This window comes from Sceloporus undulatus, chromosome 1 (genome assembly GCF_019175285.1).
Source record: "Sceloporus undulatus isolate JIND9_A2432 ecotype Alabama chromosome 1, SceUnd_v1.1, whole genome shotgun sequence".
Lineage (NCBI taxonomy): Eukaryota > Metazoa > Chordata > Lepidosauria > Squamata > Phrynosomatidae > Sceloporus > Sceloporus undulatus.
Genome location: NC_056522.1, coordinates 75,536,527 through 75,558,498, shown reverse-complemented (window position 1 = coordinate 75,558,498; position 21,972 = coordinate 75,536,527). Strand labels below are relative to the sequence as shown.

At 39.1% G+C, this 21,972-nt stretch overlaps 1 protein-coding gene across 1 annotated transcript in view; it reads right to left on the bottom strand.

The window, feature by feature from the left end:
- Positions 1–1,600: 1,600 nt before the first annotated feature.
- The window catches only part of LOC121919736, a 37,333-nt gene continuing 16,961 nt past the window's right edge, over positions 1,601–21,972 (bottom strand). Inside the window, exons 3-8 of the mRNA XM_042446609.1 lie at positions 13,783–13,875; positions 11,457–11,554; positions 8,788–8,848; positions 7,528–7,697; positions 3,575–3,674; positions 1,601–1,894 (exon numbers count right to left, since the gene is read on the bottom strand). Of these exons, the coding sequence (XP_042302543.1) occupies positions 1,820–1,894; positions 3,575–3,674; positions 7,528–7,697; positions 8,788–8,848; positions 11,457–11,554; positions 13,783–13,875 (597 nt within the window). The 3' untranslated portion in view covers positions 1,601–1,819. The remainder of the gene's footprint in view (positions 1,895–3,574; positions 3,675–7,527; positions 7,698–8,787; positions 8,849–11,456; positions 11,555–13,782; positions 13,876–21,972) is intronic.

Sequence of the window (21,972 nt, the reverse complement as noted above, 5' to 3'; positions counted from 1 at the left end):
CCTAGTTAAAAAAAAACCCACACAACTCTGAAGACCCCTCATGCACAGGAGGTGGTTTGGGCCAGGCGATTGGTATATGGATGTTACATCTTTCTTCTCCTATGGCATGGGCTCAGTCCACAGCTGAACTTCCTTCCCTTTCCTCCCCATCTCCATTGTAGACCTTAGAGTTGTTGAAAAATTGGCTCTGGAGAGTTTACCAGAACAGGTTTTGGGGGTCTGTGAGGAGATCAGTGAGGGTGGTTGGCCCCTTCCTGGTTCCTCTGCATCTTGATTTATTATGTCACCAGAAGTCCAATGCTGGATCAAAGCTTGGAAAAGTTATTTTTTGAGTCTGAAGCTCACTTGGGGGTGGGAGGGATAGAAAACTATTATGAAATGGTGTATATGTACCTAAAAGCACCACATTCTGTCTGAACTTGGAAGCTAAGCAGGGTCTGCCCTGGTTACTACTTGGACAGGAGGCCTCCAATGAATACTAGGTGCTTTGGGCTATATTTTAGAGGAAGGAACTGACTAAACCACCTCAGAGTACTCCTTGCCTAAGAAAACCCTATGGAATCCATGAAGTCACCATAAGTCAATAGGCAACTTCAAGGCACATGCACACATGTGGAAGAATTTACAGTTTTAGAAGATATCAACTCAAGTTGAAAGGCCAAAAGACTGTCTGAGATGAACGTGTTCCAGAAAAAGTGGTATCTTTTACATGGGCCCTAATATGTCTCCCATTGTCTTTAGAACTGGTGCAGTTGTGAAGGCAAAGACACTATCACTCTGAAGTGATTATTCTTCATCATCCATGAAAATATAAATAATATTAACTTGGAAAACCTGAGACTTAAAACAGAGTCATTTGAAAATTTAAGAGGACATACTGTTATCTCTCAGAGACATGGCCAGCAACATTACCATGATGTTTTTTTTCCCTGCAGCAACACCATCACCCATATATGGAGTAGTAAAAATGTTTATCAATTAAATAGATATTCAATGATATAATAATAATAAAATAATAATAAATAATAATAAAATAATAATATTTATTTGTATCCGCCCTCTGGCAAACCAATCCGGGCGGTTAACAACAGGAAAATATAAATATGACAATTAAAAACACTTTATCCCTCCCCACCTTAAGACAGTATTAAACAGTCTAAGATATTAAAACACAATATCAATTCATAAATACAACAGTTAAAAACTAAAACTAAAAACCCTGATATCCCTCTGTTGATCCTCACCATCACTAAGATGGGGCCACGGGAGGAATGAGGGAATCAGGGAACCTGGGCCGGGATGGTTAATCTGGAAAGACCTGCCGGAAGAGATCCGTCTTGACCGCTTTTTAAAAGCTGTCTAATGATGTTATCTGACGGATCTCATCCGGCAGGTTGTTCCAGAGTTTGGGGGCGACAGCAGAGAACGCCCTCTGGGAGGTTGCCGCAAGCCTAGATTTTAGAGGCTGCAGTAAGTTCTTCCCAGAGGACCGGAGAGCGCGGGGAGGATTGTACGGGAGGAGGCGGTCCCTAAGATAGCTTGGACCCAAGCCAATTGGGGCTTTAAAGGTGATAACCAACACCTTGTACTGGGCCCGGAAGCTAATAATAATAAGAGATTTTAAAAGATTTTAAAAGAAAGTCATTGTTCAGCTTTTCAACCAAGCAAAATATACACTAATCAATGTTAAAGAACAATCTTATTAAACAAAAGTAATTTTCAGCTTTAAGTACAGGAAAAGAAGCAAGGAAAGAAAAGGTGGAATGATAGGACTAAACATGATCATCCATAAAGTATTTGTATAGGACCACATATATAATTAATATTTTTCCTTATTGTTGATGAGGTCTTGGTCAGCATAGTTTGTCCAGTAGTTGCCTAAAAGTTTGGCTTCCTAAAAATAATCATGTAAAGAAACGTTTAATATAAACAATAATTTGCTATACAGTCCGAGTTATTTAACAACAGTTAAAAATTAATATAAGCAGATGAATAACAGCATGAACTTGAGAAATAGTTACTCAACAATTCTATAATACTTTTTGTATTGTAATCATAACTATTACTAACTACATGTACAGCAGGGTGAAGAAAAGCAGTTTCTCCCACATTACTTACTCTTGACCTTTGAAGTAAGATGTTGGCCAGTGTAATCCTATGACAGGGACAATGAGAAGAATCGAGATAGTTTTTCAGTATTCTTTCAGGAAGATGTTTTTTTAATGGCCATTGTCTTTCTTTACTTTTGTTTCCTGATGATTTTAATGGGAGGAGCTGCCAGTTCTTTCCCAGTTTTGGGACAGATCCCTGCAGTCCAAAAGTCTGTTGCCTGCTGTCCCTCTTTTCCTCCATCTCTCTCACACAAACCTTTTGATTGTGATCTGAGCAGCAGGGATGCTGACATTTCAAGGCAAGGCACCTCCTGCTGAGGCCATAGGCTGTCTTTGCTCTTGGCACACCAGAATTTCTGAGCTCTTCATAAAAAACATGGCTTAAGCAGGGATGTAGCCGGGGGGGGGGGGGACTGGGGGGTCCGGCCCCCCCCCTTCCATTAGAAAAATGAATGGTGTGTGCTGCTGCACCGCCGCACTCAAGCCCCATTATAATGGTGGCACTTAGTCTGGACCCCCCCTTCCTAAAATCCTAGCTACGTCCCTGGCTTAAGGAATTTCCACAGCCTCATAGGCTTACCAGGTTGGGTTTCCCACTCTGAGGACAGACCTCTCCCTCTCTCTTTTTCCCATCACTCTTTAGCTTCTCCTCCCTACTTCTTCACATCCCTGCCTTGGAGACAGAGATTGTAAAAAATTATATGACCCCCAGGGTATCATTCTAGGAACCATAGCAGTACAGTCTAAATTACTTATTTCACAAAAATAGTATAGTATACAGTGGTGCCTCGGGTTACGAAATTAATTCGTTCCGTGGCACCGTTCGTAACCCGAAAAGCCTTCGTAAGCCGAATTGCCATAGGCGCTAATGGGGAAAAGCCGCGATTCCGTGCGAAAAAGCCGAAAAAAGCACCAAAAGTTTTTTCGTAACCCGAAAAAACATTCGTAACCCGGAACAATGTTTTCCTATGGGATTTTTTCGTATCCCGAAAATTTCGTAACCTGGGTATTTCGTATCCCGAGGTACCACTGTACATTATTAATTATGGATTAACTTCAAATGCCTGGCAGGAACTGTACAGCTACTTTATATACAGTTAAAGTAGAAGTGGACAGAGATGTTTGAAAACTCCTCTACTTGTTCTGTTTTAAACATAATCTCCATTGGTAGTAATGCCCAAGAGTTACTTTCCAGTAATGCATCCACTCCAATAACCTTGCTAAATTATAGAGTTGAAAAAGACTTCAAAATCACCTAGGCTAGGAATACCGATGTTTAGTTTGCCATGTTGCCATGTAACCTTTGCAAGAATCTGGTGCAGTTGTTGCCAAAAACCATGCAGAGGCTGGATTTTGTTCATGAGTTAACAGATACCATGTTCTGACATATGAACTACTAATACAATTCTATGCAACAGGATCCAAAAAGTCAAGGAAGAAAACTAAAACTAAAAAGAACCTACCAAAACTGGATTGTACAGAGCAACATCTTCCAAAGTTAAAGGCACAGGAATCATTTCATATTTGGTAAAGGGAGTAATATTATTTTTCTCATCTTCTATTCTATAAGGTAAATTCAGAACATCTTCAACATTATGAGACAATACAATTATATTCTTCAAAATACAAAATATTCATCAACATACAAAATTGTTTCAATGTACACTTATATTCATACAATATGCAACTATATTGGCAAAAGGTATATATAGGCAGAAAGAATGAGGCAGGTGAATGTTTGATAGATTTTTGTGAGGACAATAAACTATTCACTGCAAACATCTTCTTCACATGGACGTCACCAGACGGCCAACACAAAAACCAAATAGATTACATAAGCAAAAGCAAAAGATGGAGAAGCTCCATCCTTGTGGCCAAAACTAGACCAGTAGAGACCATGAACTACTTATATCAAAAGTAAGAGTAAAACTGAAGGAAAAAAAAATCAAAATCATCATACCAAAATATGATCTGAACAACACCTCAACAGAATTCATAGACAATATAAGAAACAGATTTGCACTATTAAGCATAATCGACCGAGAAGAACTATAGACAGAAGCCAGAGATGCAATAAAAGATGAATACACACAGACACTTATAGTAGTCAAAAAGAAAGAGACGAAACAATGGATGACAGATAAAATGCTTCAAGCAGTAAAGGAAAGAAGAGAAGCAAAACAAAAGGGAGACAGGAGCAAAGTCAGAATCATGAATGCAACAGTACATAGACTAATGAGAAAAGACAAGGATAATTACTACAATGACCAATGCAAGGAAATAGAAGACAATAACAAAAAAAGAAGAATGAGAGACCTTTCCCACAAAATTCTGGAAATTAAAGGGATAGTCAAACCAACGGCCGGGATTCTCTATGATAACACAAATAACATAATTCAAGACCAGGAGGGAATAAAAAAATGTTGGAGGCAATAAACAGAAAAGCTATACAAAAGAGATGAAAAAATGAAGGACACATGGAACAAAGAGACATATGAAGATGAATCACAATTTTTAAAAAATGAGGTAGAAGCTGCAATAAGAGAAATGGGGGAAAACAAATCACCAGGAACAGATGACATTCCAATTGAACTACTAAATTCACATTGACAGAATCAACTCCAATTTTAACCAACATATGTCAACAGATATGGAAAACAAAACAGTGGCCAACAGATTGGAAACAATCAATTTACATCCCCATTAACAAGAAAGGAAACACAAAAGACTGCAGCAACTATATAGTGCTTATCTCCCACACAAGCAAAATCATGCTCAAAATTCTCCAACCAGACTCCAACCATACATGAAGAGAGAAATCGCAGAGGTCCAAGAGGAATTCAGAATAGAAAGAGGCACTAGGGACCACACGACAAACATATGATGACTAATGGAGCACAGCAGGGAGTTCCAAAAGAAAATCAGCATGTGCATTATAGACTATAGCAAAGCCTTCAACTGCATAGATCATGAAAGACTATGGAATGCCCTTAAAGACATGGGAGTGCAAACACATCTAATAATCCTGATGAGGAATCTGTACATAGGAGAAGGTGCAATGGTTAGAACAGAACACAGAGAAACAGAATGGTTCCCAAGTGGAAAAGGAGTTAGAGAAGGATGCATTATTTTACCCTATTTTTTTTCAACTTGTATGCAGACCTTATTATATGAAGATCAGGCTTGGACACAGGAAGAGGAGGCGTGAAAATAGGAGGAAGGAACATCAACAATTTAAGATGTGCAGACGACACCATACTATTAGCAGAAAACAGTGGAGACCTAGAGTAACTACTGAGAAAGATCAAGGAAGAAAGTGCAAAGGCAGGCTTACTGTTGAACATAAAGAAAACAAAGGTGGGGTACAGACCACCCAGAAGAGGTGCCTCCTCAGCGCCTCTCTCTGCTGCACAGCTGCGATGCAGCATACAAATTGCACGGTGCAGCTGCGCAGCAGAAAAGGAGCTCTAAGAAGCAGCTCCTTTTTGCTGCGCCGCAAAGCGCCAAAGACAGCACATATATGCCGCAGCTGCACATCTCCGTATGAAAGCTGCACAGCTGCAACGTAATGGTTACACGCACCGTGTGTAAGGTGCTGCATAACAGCAGCGCGTGCACGATGTGATAGGGTTGCGGGGCGTGTGCACGTGCCACCCCAAGGCAACCCTAGCACATTGTGGACGCACCGCAAAGGGCCCGTCTGGACAGGGCCAAAAATAATGACCATGGAGGATCTTCACAAGTTCAATCTAGACAATGAGGAAAGAGAGATAGTAAAAGAGTTCCTATACCTGGGATCAACCATAGATCAAAATGGGGACTGCAGTCAAGAAATCAGAAGAAGACAAAGAATGAGGAGGGCAGCTATGAAAGAACTAGAAAAGGTCCTAAAGAGCAAAGATATACAACTAACCATGAAAGTCAGAATTGTACAAGCAATTGTATTCCCCATTACCATGTATGGATGTGAGAGCTGCACACTTAAGAAAATGGACAAAAAGAAAATAAATTCATTTGAGATGTGGTGCTAGAGAACAGTGTTGATGATACTATGGACAGCAAAAAGAACAAATAGGTGGGTCCTAGAGCAAATCAAGCCTGACATTTCCCTGGAGGCTAAGGCCCAGTACAGACCGTGCCTTGTTTGGCTGCAAAAGGAAACTGCAGCGGACAAACCGCGCGGCTTCCTCATGCAGCAAAAAGAACCGGCAAAAAACATGTTCTTTTTGCAATGCCATAATGACACCGCAGTGCACCAATGGCACACTCATGATGTCATTATGGTGCCACGATGTGCAGACACCAAGCATCCGTCGTGTCAAAATGGTGGCACCCATCTGTACAGGGCACCACCATTTTGACGTCCTCATCACGTGCGAGGGGTATCTGGAAGCGTTGCCCCTTGCACGTGATGAGGGTGCCCTATCGCGCACATCTGTCCCACGCCTAAGATGACTAAACTGAGGCTGTTGTACTTTGGTCACATCATGAGAAGACATGACTCATTAGAAAATACACGAATGTTGGGGAAAGTGGAAGTACAGCGCTCTTGCATTATATGCGGGTGCGCTATATGCGGCTTTGAGCACACTTGCTCAAGTCGCGGGGAGTGCGCAGGGCGCAAGGGGCAGCATGTCCCATTCAGAGGAATGGGCGCGCACCCATGATGTGCATCCACTGCCGCGTGCACAAGCCCCAATCAAATGAATGGGGCTTGAGCATAGGCGGAATTCGCCTTACGCGTAAGGCAAGGGTCCACTGTAATTAAAAAGAGAGGAAGACCACATGTTAGATGGATGGACTCAGTTAAGGTGGTCATGGGTAAGAATCTGCAGAAATTGGGAAGAGTAGTGGAGGATAGGGGTCTTGGAGGTGTCTCATTCACAGGGTCTCCTTGAGTCAAGATCAAAGTGAAGGTGGATAACAACAACAAATACAACTATGCATTCCAAGAGCCCTGTTTTTCTACACTATGTGGAATACACTTTCTAAATGCCAACTGGTGTTTATTCCTCACAAAATGAAGTAATATACATGAACATGGTGACAATCAGAACTGGCAGACTTTAGTATTTATAGCACAGTGTGTATGAAAAATTATTAGATACCACATTATTAATATGTTGAAGAATTTTTTGTTATAATGGAATAATCAGAAACATTTAACAAGTATTTTTATTCAATTTTAAAAACAATCACCAGGATGTGATGTTCCATCCCTTCATCAGTAAAGATTGCCTGTAACTTTACCCTTGCATACTTGAAGCCTGAAGAAATGTATTACTCACTTAGAAAAAAATTAAGACAACAATTTCTCTCTTTGATTTTAATAATATTGCAGGAAAATAAAACAAGCTCAGTCCACAAACAGTTGTCATCAAATAAAATTTGGAATGAAATAAAAAAAAATAGTTACATTTCAACAAGTTCTTTCTCTTTCTCCTGCTTCAATGTCTTATTTTCTTTTAGAAATCTGAATATTTGTGAGGTGTCCTTATGATGCATTTCCTGTTGTTTTGCACCCACTATCTTTCTTTTTTGATTCACTCCAGATCCTTCATGCTCACTTGGAAATAAATATTCCATCTTGAGACCATGAAAATAAACATTAGTATAATGCTTAAAATGAAATAAACATGCTATTTTGAATATTAAAATCATCAAGAAAATGAGTATATTTATTAAAAATGTAATAACAAATGCTACCAGACAGAAAAGAAAGAGAGTAAAAAAAAAAGTTTAGAGCAGGTGAAGTAAATTTAACTATTTGCAACACATCAGTCCAAAACACACTACAGAAATAATCCAACTTGAGACCACTTTAACTGCCCTGGCTCAGTGCTAGGGAATCCTGGAAATTGTAGTTTATTGTGGCATTAGGACTCTCTCTGACAGAGAAGGCTAAACGTCTCACAAAAACTACAGTTCCTGGGGTTCCCCAGCATAGAGCCAAGGCAGTTAAAATGGTCTGAAACTGGATTACTTCTGCAGTGTGTCTTGGACCTATGTCTCCATACCTAATATCTGACATTCATTTAATCCCACACACTCTCTAGTATGGGTACAAGGAGTGTGTGGCCCTCCAAATCATGCTGGAATACAGTTCTCATCATCCTTCAACACTGTCATGCTGTCTTGACCTGCTGGAAGTTGCAACTCAACATCATCTGGAAGGGATCACATTCCTTTTCCCTATTATATACTGGTACTCCTGAGAAAAACATTTCATAATCAGCTATGTGCTGTTGTATAGAAATTCTCCCACAGTAGCTATACTGAAATAACTGGTGGTTGGCATTACAGGAAAGCTTTATGAAAATCACATAGCCTGCCTAATATGAGCACAGAAGCACTTTGACACTCCATTTTAGATTTATTTATTTATTTGGCCTGTCTTTACCCAGGAATGTAAGCAAGGATAAACAGTTGGAAATCATAATCAATTTTTGGATATTAAGCATTTCCAGCAGTACTTAAGGAATAAGTCATTTTAGATCTGCTTGTTATTTCTTAATATGCAGTAAAATTTAATTTATTGTTTAATGTCAAAACAGGAGTAAATAAAGGGAAAAACAGAATCAAAGCACACAGATATGATCTAGGAGAAGCCTACTGAGGAACTTCTGCATGTATACAACTCAGCCTGTTAAGATGAAAGTAGTGACTGAATACTAACCAGATCATGAAGGGTTTGCTGTTTTCTGATGTGATCAAACTGTCCATTTTCTTCTAGAAGTCTATCAGAAAGCATCAATAAACCACAATTATTATTATAATTATCAAAGAAAGAAAAAAAAATGAACAGAGGGAAGAAAAACTATCCACCAACTGCTTTAAAACTCAATAGATTTTATTCTAGTTGCCTTCATATTATTGTCTGCCTGGTTCACTGGAAACACATTATAGTTGGGAAGGGTTTGCAAAGAGATCAGTAAATCATTTTTCAGTATATTTTACACAAGAGAGACAGAGACCAGGAATTTGATAAGATTCTCACCTCCACTGATACTATTACAAAGTATCATAAAAATGTCTTTCAACATCATCTTAAAAAAAACAAAACTTGTAAATGTAGCCAATGTGGTATATACACGCAAGAATCAAATTTGATGTGAATAACAGTCCTTAGATACTGCTCAGGTTTCGATCTGGAAATGTGATAATATTTTTGCTTCTTTCCAATTACCTGCCAACCACTGTATTTTGGGATGGTTTTTGCTCCACTGGAAAAGATGTATCTATGTTACTTCTCAGAATTTGAAACATTAATATTATAAATGACTGGTCAGTGGAATATTATCATGTAGATATGGAAAACACATACCAACATGCTCTTAAACCTAAACCTTTTGAAATAAAGGGATACTGCAAAAAGGACATTTTATCACTCTTGATAAAATGCAAGAGTTCCCATGTCCTCTCATATGCAGAGATATTCCACACAAAGAAGCAAATACTACCAAGCTTTCTGTTGAGGACAGTGGTTATGACATGGGTGCTACCCAAAGACAACATTTCTCTTTAACTGCCATGGTTTTGTCCTACAGAATTCTGATATTTGCAGTTTAGGGATAGGTATCTATAATTCTCTGTCCTAGAGCTCCAGTGCCTCACCAACCCAACCTCGGGATTCCTTGGGATGTAATCAAAGAATCAAAGTGGGATCATGGTGCTATAATTTAGGTAGTATGAAAGGGCTCCTGGTTGTTGTTGTTTAATTTCATTTCATTTCAATAGGCCTTACTAGACTGGTTTTAAGCAATAAATATTTACTTCAGTACATTCACACATTCAAATCAGCAATGATCCCAATAAATTTATTTGTTAAGTTGCAGGTTTTAACATTTTCATTTACCAGGGGACCACACTGACAAGCCCCACTGTCTGGTGCTAAATATGATGAGCAAGGAACAGTAACATTTTAATTTCCACAATCACCCAGCTAGCACAAGCATTTACCATGCTGTCTGGAGGATTCTGGGAACTGTAGTCCAAAAATAACATTTGTCAAGCTCTAGATTAGACCTAAGATTCCTTCTGTAGAATTGAGCAGTAAGAGTTTTAGGAGTTGGTTGCTGGTGGTCCTTTCCTCATCACACCTTAAAGATTGAGAGAAAGGCTGGGTGTTACTTAGTTACTTTGCTCCTGAGATGCTCATGGTACTGAGTCCTGCTTAGAGCCCTTCAGAGGAAGAAAGGAAGAAGGCAGGGCCTTTTAAAGCTAAGTGGGAATTGAATAGACAACTCTGGGCTTCCCAGGCAGGCAATTCCTTTGGTTGCTTCTCACTTCTTACTAGGATTGCAAACTGTGGCAATGAATGCTCTATCATAAGTTCAAGAAAACATTTTTTAAAATGCTTATACTGTATTTGTTGAAAAAAGGATGTCCATTGCCAGACCTCTCAATAAGTGTCCTCTTTCTTGTTAGTCAAACACCTTACTTGTTGTGAAAGGGGGAATAAGCTTCTTGTCTCTAATAAATATTATTAAGAATGAAATAATGAAATCATCATCATCATCATCATCATCATCATCATCATCATCATCATCATCATCATCATCCCCTAAGGTGTGTTATGTTTTAAAAGCAGGGGTAGGCAACCTGTGGCCCGCGGGCCGGATGCGGCCCGGCGAGGCCTTGGGACCGGCCCCAGCCCGGTCCTGCCGCCGATTGCCGCCGGGGCCTTTGGGGGGCAATTGTCTATAGAAGCCTCAGAAACATGCATTTATATTAACATTTTTTTAAAAATCAGCAAATTTTTTTTATGTGTCCTCCATTTTTTTTAAAAAAGTGTCTTCCATTTGAAAATTTTGTCCTACATTTGTCCTGGTTTATATATATATTTAATTTTTAAAAAAATTATTTAATTATTTATTTTTTGGCTTCGGCCCCCCCAGTTGTCTGAGGGACAGCAACCTGGCCCCTGGTTCAAAAAGGTTGCCTACCCCTGTTTAAAAGCCACAAACCTGTAACGTTTATCTAGACATTGAGTTTAACTGTCATTTAAAGGTGCTAGGTGCTTAAGTAAACAACACACTAAAAAAGATATCGTGATCCCCAAATGGGAATCTCTGGCCTTCTGCATGTTGTTGGACCACAAGTAGCCAGGACAGTGATAAGGAATGATGGGCACTGTAGTCCCAAAAAGCCAGTAAATTTTCTTACTCCCCCATCTCTACTCAAATGGCTCCTTTTAGCTCCAGCTAGTGTCTAGATCTCAATAGACTTTTCCTGTACAATCTTTTGAGTATAGAATCATAAAAGCTCCTTATGAAATTGTATATTTAACAACAAAACAAAACATGTGCAAATTGTATCATGTAATTTGTTCTGAATATAACCTACCTCTTGGATAAAGCCATGTTCAGAAGGGAAAAATAATACATATTGCGCACACAGTAAAGATGTTTTTCATTTTTTCTTTGTCTTTCAGATGTTTCATTCTAACAGTCAATAAAAAAGAAGTATGGTAATCTTTATCTGCACATTTGGTTTGGAAGCTTGTGCCTTAACTGCAGGGTACAATGTAAAGTTCCTAACAACCTTCTCCATGAAGCAGTTTCATGATGACATTGTTTATTCTGAAGTTGTATATAAAAATTACTGCTGCTGCTGCTTTTTCTCTTTCACATATTTTTTTTCAAACTGTATTAGAAAGAACTAGGACAAATAATTGTCCAAAATGTACTGAAGATACTAGTGGCATATTTACAACAGATAGTTTGAGTAAATGTTTTCTGTTCAAATTAGGCTACTGTTCAAACCTCTTCCAAACACTTCTGGAAGTATATTCTGAAACACAGTGCACTCTTCTCTGCTCTCAGTTCAAAAAGCAATATCATATACACAGGTGTGTAACATTTATTTTTGGCAAATACATTAAGAGCTAGCATGGTATAGTGGTTTGAGTATTGGACAATGTACAGAGCCCAGGGTTTGAATCCCCACTCAGCCATGGAAACCTACTTCCAGAGCTTGGGCAAGTCATTCTTTCTCAGTCTGAGAGAATGACAATGGCAAACCCTCTCTGAAGTAATCTTGCCAAAAAAGAAAACAAGAGGGGGTTCACCTTAATGTCAGCATAAATCAGAAATGATTTGAAGGCACACAACAACAACCACATACATGAAATTCATGTGTATATGTTTTTTAATGTCTTTAATTGGACTCCAACTTATGGTAACCCTATCTTTGGGCTTTTTTAACAAAACTGACTCATCAGATGTCATTTGCCTTCCTCTTAGGCTGAGAGTGTGTGATTTGCTCAGAGTCAAACCCCAGGTTCTGAGAGGCCTAGTCCAATACTCAAACCACTATTCCATGCTGGCTGTCTTATTATTGACATTAGAGAACTTAGAATGCAAGTGTTGTTCAAGGCCTATCCCACAAATTGTTTCCTGCCCTTGTTAAATTCATGATTAAGAATCACTATGTTGGTGTAGTCTGATTTTATCCAGAAAAACAAAATGGCCAATCGGAGTGATTATTTTTAAAATCATGCTGTTGTCTCTCAGTCCAGTAAGAACTTTGCACAGAGTTCATGAATTCTAACTGAATAATTCAAACAGAAATGACTTCAACACTGAGTTTATACATAGAAACAAAACTAATATTTTACTGTGATCAGTATGCATATGTAACAATGAATATGAGCTTTGCTTCTTATTTTTTGATGGAAGAATTTATATTATTGTTATTGTTGTTGCTTTTCAAACTCCACATAAAACACTGTCATTTTAAATAATCTAAAAGATGAAACACTATTATATTAAGAGGTTTTGAAGAGATCTGGAGAAAAGGGTAGCTAGGGTAAGACACAGTTTATAGCCCTCTCTGGGAGAAGGCAAGAACCTGTTCCTTATCTGCATAATTGATTAGGAAGCTTGATTGCACCTTTTAAGAGCCCTAGTGCCCTGGAGTAAAATGCAAAAGGGAAATTGCATTTTGAAATAAAGACCATGTTGACACAGACCAGGAGCCTGCCTCTGAATGGTTAAGACCATTCTCTGAAACAACCTTCCCCAAAATTAAAGTGACCCCTGCCCTTCTTTACAAGCAAGGGGTGCATCTTGACTGTAGACCAGCTGAATAGCAGTCCTGATTTAACTTAAAGTCCTACCTACCTACATCAATGGCAGTGTTAAGAACTTTGTTGCTTCACACAATGTGTGGCCCCCTTTACAAGATCACAAATAGCACTCACTCTGTGCAATGCCAATATCAACTTTTATCATTTAATATAACCTGGCAGACCAGGAATATAAGAACAACTAGCTTGAGCAGACAGTTGAGTGAGTCAGATGAGCTCCAGATAAGAGTGTGAAACCTACCACTCCCCTTGACTTTGTAGTTCTCTAATCATCCTAAGTAAAGAAGACTTGTGAATCTCTCTAGCAGGAAGCAGCTGATGGCACAGTAGCCTAGCTCCATTGTGTGAGCCCTTTCTGCCCAGCTTCATTATTATCATCATAACAAAGCCAGTGCTTCCCTTTCTCCTCCTTCAGATCTCAGCTTGATCTTGAGTCTTCAGAAATTCTCCTCCATACTGTAACATTTGGGTGTCTCTTCCAGACAGAGAACAAACACAAGAACTCACCCTCCTCCACCTCACCCCCACCCCTCTGTAAAACCCTCCGGGGAAATGGAGGCATGGGAATGGGGAGATGCAAACCTGATGATGATTAGCCCAAGAAGTCACCACCTGCTGGGTTTGGGATGGCTCCCCATGCCTTTTCTGCACTTCAGAAAGCCAAGAGAGCAGCAACTGTGGGGAGGAAATGATGAGAAGGAAATCTCCAATGATATTTCAAGAAATGTTCGGACAGAGGGGAGAAAAGAAACAAAAACAAACAAGTAGCAGAAATAATCATAGATAAGATCCAATTTCCCATTTTGTTTTGCTTTCTTAAGGGGTTATTCTCCTACCCATTGGAATGTATCAGTACTGTTTATTGCAGCTTTGGAAGACATCAAAGTTTAGGACAAAGTTAATTAATTAATCCTCCTACCTTTCTGCCCAAAATTTGCTCAAGAAGGTTAATAATAACTATACACACACACACACACACACACAGAGTTGACAAATACATAAAAAGAAATATAAATGGAAATAAAAATAAAATACAACAATGAAATATACACCCAGCTCTGAACCAGTACATCCAACTTTAATAGCAGATTAGGTTACATGACTGTTGTTGTTTGCCTTCAAGTCCTTTCCAACGTATTGTGATCCTAAGGTGAATTTATCACATGACAAAGTACTGCCTGAATAAAAATGTCTACTTGCTGGGAGAAAGACAACAGAATAGTTGACAACCTAGCTTTCCTCAGCAGGAAGTCAGAGTCCAGGACCAGCCACCTAGAAGCCCCTCACATGCCTTACGTCCAGTAGCAGATGGACTGAGAAAATTCTAGGCAGATTTGTATGGAAGAATGCAATATTCCAAACAGCCTCTCCCAAGTAGTATAGGACTTAATAGGCCATAACCAGCACTTTGAATTGTGCTTACATGGAAACAAACAGGTACCCAGTGAAACCCTTATAACAGAGTAGTTGCACTATCCACACCACTGCCTCCCTCCCAATCAACAGAGTGCCTACAGTATTCTGGAGTAAGAATAATGGCTACTTAGTGAATATGTGAAATTAAATAGCTATAGCCTGAAACAACCATAAATCATCTGACTTCCAGAATACACAGGAATCTGATAAATGTACAACAGAAATAGCAATAGTAAGTACATTTCTATACTACTTATTAGTGCACTTAAGCATTCCCTAAGCAGTTTACAATGTGTAAGCTAATTGCCCCCAGCAAGCTGGGTACTCATTTTAGCGACCTATGGAAGGATGCAAGGCTGAGTGGACTCTGGAGCCCTGCCTGGGATTGAACTCACAACCTTGTGGCTGTGAATGGCTGCAGTACCAGCATTTAACCAGTGCACCACCATAGCTCCTTTTTTTAAAAAAAATCATTTTTAAAATCATTTATTTAAAAAAAAATCATGTTTCTTTCTTGGATTTTTAAAAAAGTGACTATGGTGGTTTACAGACCACCCAAAAAGGGCAGTCTGCCAGCACTGGTGTTTGATGCGCCAGGGAACCACAGCAGACAAACCGCGCGATTCCTTGGTGCAGCAAAAAGAACCCGCAAAAAGCAGGTTCTTTTTGTGGTGTGGTAATGACACTGCAAGGCGCCAATGGTGCACTTGCGGCGTCATTTCTGCGCTGCGACGTGCAGAAGCTAAGCGTCTGCTACGTCAAAATTCTACATGGGTGCCGCCATTTTGTACATGCTTGGCACATACAGTGGTACCCCGGGATACGAATTACCCAGCTTACGAATTTTTCGGGATACGAAAAAATCCCATAGGGCTTTATTGTTTCGGCTTACGAAGGTTTTTTCGGGTTACGAAAAAACCTCGGCGCTATTTTCCGCCACCGGAGGGCAGCAGAGAGCTATTTTTCCATTAGCGCCTATGGCAATTCAGGTTACGAAGGTTTTTCGGGTTACGAAATTAGCCGCGGAACGAATTAATTTCGTAACCCGAGGTACCACTGTACTAGGATTAGGGCGTCAGGAAAGGACACCCTTTCGTAACCCTAGTACGTGCTGAGCATGTACTATTGGCACATCTGGAACGCACCATAGTGACTGTTTTTGACAGGACCAATAATGACCATCTATTATATTAGAGCATCATGTTTGTCTTGGCCACACTGGCATTTACTGATGACATAATCATGAAATCGTAGGTGTGTGGCTCATATTTTCAAGTGAAGGTGTTAATATCTAATTTTAATCTACTGTTAGCTATTAGTCTGATCTTAATATAACATTTTGTTAAACTTGAGAGTGATGAGTACCAAGATGGCAGGGGGAAGTTAATTAGAGTCTGGAAGGAAATGGAAACTATTCAGCCACTGAGTAGAGAAGGGCCAAACTGTGAATTAGATATATTTTTTCAAAAGCATGTTGGGTGTGGCCACTTTTGTTCTGAAGGAGAAGCAGTGACATGACCTTGATCCAGTGTCATTCTCCTGATCCAGATTGGGGTTTACCACTAGTCTCCTACCAACAATTCTCTGGCTCTTATTTCATAACCTCCAACATTTTACAGATGAAAACTGAGACACATATGGCCAAAATGGCAAAAGTTATCAATGAGAAAGAACATAAAAGCTAGGAGAGGCTGCTGCAATTTACTTTTGCCTGATCATCATGGAAAGGATAAGATTCCATCATCTCCTCTCCTCACTGTTGAATGCCACCTACTTTTGCACTGTGAACACTGTTTGCAGTAAGTGAAGTAAGCTGAGGAAAAAGGGGGAAAGTGGAAGGAGGAGAGAGAAAAACAAACATTTTAAAAGCATTTGGATTATTTGGGACTGCCCCTGCCAAGTGGGGACAGTTGGAGGGTATGCCATTTGTTAGTCATGAACAATGTTTGCCTAAAACAGACAGTATGAAAGGATGCAGAAAGGATTATTTTGAGTCCAACAAAAATTATTTGTTGTAAACTATGAGTGGGCAAAGTGTTCCTCTCCTGATGTTGGACTGCAACTCCTAGCATTTCTCACCGTTGGCTATGCTGACTGGAACTGATGGAAATTACAGTCCAGTAATATTCTGGAGAGCCATGCAGTTTCTCACCTCTGCTTTATATCTTTGACTAAGCACAGTCTCCTTGCTATTTCCAGTTCCAAGCTGAAAACTAAACTTGCTGAGTGTTGTCATGTTTTATTCTGAAATCTAGCTTTGTTATGGGCCAGAATGCACAAGGTAAATGGACTAGCAACTGGACTAGTGCTGGCAGTTGCTTTTTCTCAGCTCTTGTTTCTTGCCTGGATCTCCTCTTTCTTCTCTTTGCAATTACCTGTTTTCTAGGGTCAAATTGGTAACTGTATTTAGTTATTTTTATTTATGCTCCTTATTTATCCTCATCCTTTAATCAAAAGATCAAGGGTAACTAGATAAAGAATCACAACATTTTTTAAAAAAAAATCAGGGTACAGATCAAGACACAGTCAGAAAAAAAGGTGAAAATGTTTGCTTTATTAATTTTGATGATAAAGATTTTACACACATTGCTATCTCTTCTGTTGACATCAAGGGATTAAAGAATGCTTTTTTCATTTGACCAGACTGAATATTTCAGCCTGATTCTACTGCCCCAACACACACACACACACACACACACACAGCATGACAAGCTCATTTCAATAACCAGAAGCCAGATCTATGTCAGTTATTTGTTCCTTATTAAAGAATTTTTTGCTTACTGCAGACCATGATACATGATTTAAAATGTAAAATCTAAAGTGATTTTTCTGTTTCTTTACAGTCTCAGTGTTCACTCTGATTTAACTTTTCCTCTTCTTTATAATTTTTAACATCCTTTGTATGATTAAGAAACTAGTAGAGCTTTGAAAGCTTGCATGTATTGGTTAATGGTATGTATTTGTTAATTGTTGTTGTTCCCTGCCTCGCTCCATGAGGAGAGATGGGTAAGAAAATAATAATAATAATAATACCCATGGATTGAAGCAGGGAACAACAATTAACAAATACATGACATTAACAAACACACAACAGTGTTTTATTGTTATTATTAAATACAGGATCAAGTTATATGACTGTGGTGAATGCTTTAACATTGGATGTACAGTAACATATAACATATAGGTTTGTGTTCAAAGATGTTTTTACATAAGCAGAAAGTGTCCCTAATACTGACACAAAATACAGCTCACAGCTCACTTATTTTTACTGATCCCACTATCTGAAAGACACCCACCCACCCACACATATCTCAAACTGTTAAGGAGGGTCCCCAAAACTCAACAGCAGCTGTTCAGGATGGCACACCTTTTCTGTTTGTGCAAAAGCATCTTTTAATAAAAACCACAGATTTTAATATAATAAAAGATATCATTTATGCCTTTAAGTTGACTCATCCAAGGTCACTCAATAGGTTTCCATGGCTGAGTGGGGATTCAAACCCCGATCTCCCAGAGTCCCATTCCAACACTACATCATAATGGTTCTCTAATAAATAATACAATATTAAAGCATTTCTAAAAATTATTCTTCTAATGCCTTTCAAAACTGGCTTGCCATTTCTTTCTAAGTACTTCAAACTTATTTTAAAATGTGTAGAATTCAGCTTAAACTATCCTTTGTAATGGCTTTTAAAATCTAGTTCAGTAAATTTTGTTTTTGTTGTCTTCCTTCAAGATGTCTGATTTATGGACATCCTAAGGCTAACCTATCACAGGATTTTCTTGGCAAAATTTGTTCAGAGGGAGTTTGACTTATCCTTCCTCTGAGGCTGAGAGAGTGTGACTTGCCCAAGGTCATCCAATGGGTTTCCATAATTGAGCGGGGATTTGAATCCTGGTCTCCAGAGTCCTGTTCCAATGCTTGAACTACTACCCCATGCTGGTTCTCTATAAATGAGTACCTTTTAATGCAATGAGCTGAATCTAAGAGCAGTCTGAAGACTTAAAACCGGTCTCCAGAGTCAAAGTTCAACACTCAAACCACTAGCCAAGCTGGCTCTCACTTAGAATAGGCCTATTAAGTTAATGGGATTTGTTCAACTAAGCCCCATTGAGTTCAGTACTTTCTCTAATTAAGAGGAAGATTAAATTTAGCCCTATGGACACAATCCAACCAAAGGTAAGTACTTTAAAGTCTCAAAAGGAAAGTTAATCAAACATTTAAGCCTCATCAGTTGAAAACAACAACATAAAAGTGTTTGGTTTGGGTTGAAGCATGTTCATTATAGTTAGATGATCAGTCTCTTTACAAAAAAAAGTCCAGTTACATGAACAAGTTGTGCTGAAGTTATTCTCAGTTCAAATAAAAAACAAATACAAATCATATGCTCACTAGTTTTGCATCAACTTAAAAAGGAATGATGAAATTATCCAATTTCCACTCTTTCATCCCATTTTTTATTTGAAAAGCTCTGATGTTCAGGCTCTCAATAGTGATACATCAAATAAGCTCACGGACTTCAGTACAGTTGCTTATGATAATTAGGATCAGTAAAAACCATTCCCTTACTTAAATCAATTTCTTATAAGTAAATGCAAAATGGAAATCGATAATGGGTTGGGATGAGCTTTACAACTTGCCAATGCACTCCACCCTACATGTGTTTCTACAAGTGTACAGTAAATTTCAGCTGGGTAAAGGGAAACCTGAATTAACATCTTATAAATAATAAATACTACATATGCACAATTCAGAGCACTTACTGTAGTCTCAGAAACTCTAACTGTTCTGTTCTGCCTTACATGTGATTCCAACTTTAATTTCGATTGAAGTAATGCAATTGTACACATTTGCAAACACGGTGTTAGTTTCCAACTAGGACAATCCTTAAGTTGTGAAGGAAAAAGGGGAGATTGCTTCAAAATCCACACCTGAAACTAATCGATTGTGACTGCTTCTTCATCTTCCTCTCCCCAACTGACCTAGTGGCTAATATCTTAATGTACCTGAGACAGCTAATTAAAAAAGGAAGTGGTCAAAGTCATTCTTTTTTTTGTAGACTTCAAAGGTGATCTCTCCTTCCTCCTCTTTACATTTTACTGTTTGTGTTTCTGCAGCTGTCAGCTCACCCTGAGTTTCATGGCGTCAAACCTGCCTCCTCATGGTCCATAAAGTTACAGCAGCAGGGACCATGGTATGCAGGTGTGGAAAAGGCTCAGGATGAGTCTGTTAATGGTTTTTCTGGCACCCCATGCTGTGCTGCTAAAGAAAGAGAGCTGCACTAGAGAAGACCACCTCTCTTTGTTTGGAAACATATTCTGGCTTGTATTGCTTCTCTCCAATGCAAAGGTGTTGGTTTTCCACGTTAAGGGCTGTTTGCTGAAATGATTCACCTTATACAGCGTTTTAAAATGCTTTGAGGCTTTAATTAGACATAGGAGTGGAGTCACACCACAGCTAAGACTTTTACTTTCTATTTAACTTCAGTTTGCAAATGTTTTATTCAGTGAAAACTCCAAGTTGTTTATAGTTGGCTGTCAAATGAGAGGGGAAAATCTACTGCAGGCCTAACTGTCCTTGCCTACACATTGGCCAAATCCAAAGGTATAGTCGTGTTAGTCTGGAAAATCAGTTTGCAAAAGGATCTTGAGCACTTTTGACAATAATTGAAAGAAATTAGTTGGTAGCATGAGTTTTCCTAGACTTAAGCCTACTTCCTCAAATCATGATCCACTCCAAGCATGCATCTGAGGAAATAGACTGAAGTCTATGAAAGCTTATGCTACCAACTTCTTTCTTTCAGTTAGTCTCAAAGGTACTACAAGATCTCTTTCCATCTTTCTTTCAGTTAAAGTCAAAGGTGCTACAAGATCTCTTTGCATAAGTTGGCTAAGAATAGAACTGGAAGGGTCTGCAAGGGACATTTAGTCCAATCCCTTGCAATGCTGGAGTTGTGACTTATTAGTTATGAAGAAGACTGGAAATTATAAGCATCTTTGCTTGCTAGAGAGCAACTCAAGGCACTTAAGAGGAGTTACTTGCAAAGTAAACATGCACAGGGTTATATATATGCCTCACTATAATTCATGGAAGACTTTAATCATGACTAACAAGAGCTGCTGCTTTCAGTGAGATTTAGTAACCACTTAGTTTTAGCCAAGCTGAGGGTGCTTGACTTTTATTCATCCCAGGAAAGTATTTTCTGATTTTACAACATTAGAATGTGCTTTGCTGCATTTGTTTCAGTGTTTGTAAACTGCTTCAAGTCCAGGACTGGGGAAAAGATAGAATATATAAATATTATAACAACAAAATTTACAAACCCCCTCTGATTGTGTTGCAGACTGAGCTACCCATGTAATATCTTGTGAGTATGCACTTCTCAACCAAGCTGGAATGTAAAACCAGTAAGTTAAAAATGTTTTGCAAATCAGATTATCAACTTATCTGAGATAGTATGACTCTTAAAACATGAGGCGCAATACAAAAACTATGGTTTAAAAGCAATAACTGTGCTGTATTTGCAGCACCAGTACAAGAAAACTTTCTTTCCAACACCTTCCTGCAGTTCTTAACTGTACCCTTAAACCAGCCAGACCTCCCAAGAAGGTTTTGGGAAGAAAGGATGCTGTCATGAAGAGAGCTTAGGGCCAAAACAGATGGCCTGGTAAAGCCGGCTTGGGGGTGTGGCAATCTAATGGGAGAGGCAGGAAAATATAAATAAAATTATTATTATTATTATTATTATTATTATTATTATTATTATTATTATGTCAGCCAGAAGTCACGCCGCCAGCTTCAAGGTGACTCAGGGGAGTGGTGTTCAGATGCCACTCATCCCAGAGCTGGTGAAAAGCTGGCTCTAGAGGCAAAGGGGCTTTTTCCACCCCAAATAAGAGCAGACTTTTTCTGCTCCTATTTGGTGTGGAAGCTGGCCAGATTGGGGCCATGGCATGCAGTTGCTGCGGCCCCAATCCGTCTCTCTCAGGGTCAGCATGACGCTGCCCCTTTGGGGCCATCTCTTTCACCCCTTACTTCCCTTCCCCCAATTTTGCTGAAAGATGTAACACAGTGGGCCCGCCACATAACACATGTTGTTTAGGACACAGGTCTCCCATAAAAGTGGAAAAACATAACAACAACAACAACAACAACAATAATAATAATTTTTATTTATAGACCGCTATTCCGCAATGGTCATAGCGGTGTACAGTAAAATTGCAAAACAATACAAAAAATTGCAAGGCCTCTCTCCCCCTCAAGATGGTGGTTGGAGGAGGGCTCTTTGTCTTCCAGGCCAGGCCTCTCTCCCCCTCAAGATGGTGGTTGGAGGAGGGCTCTTTGTCTTCCAGGCC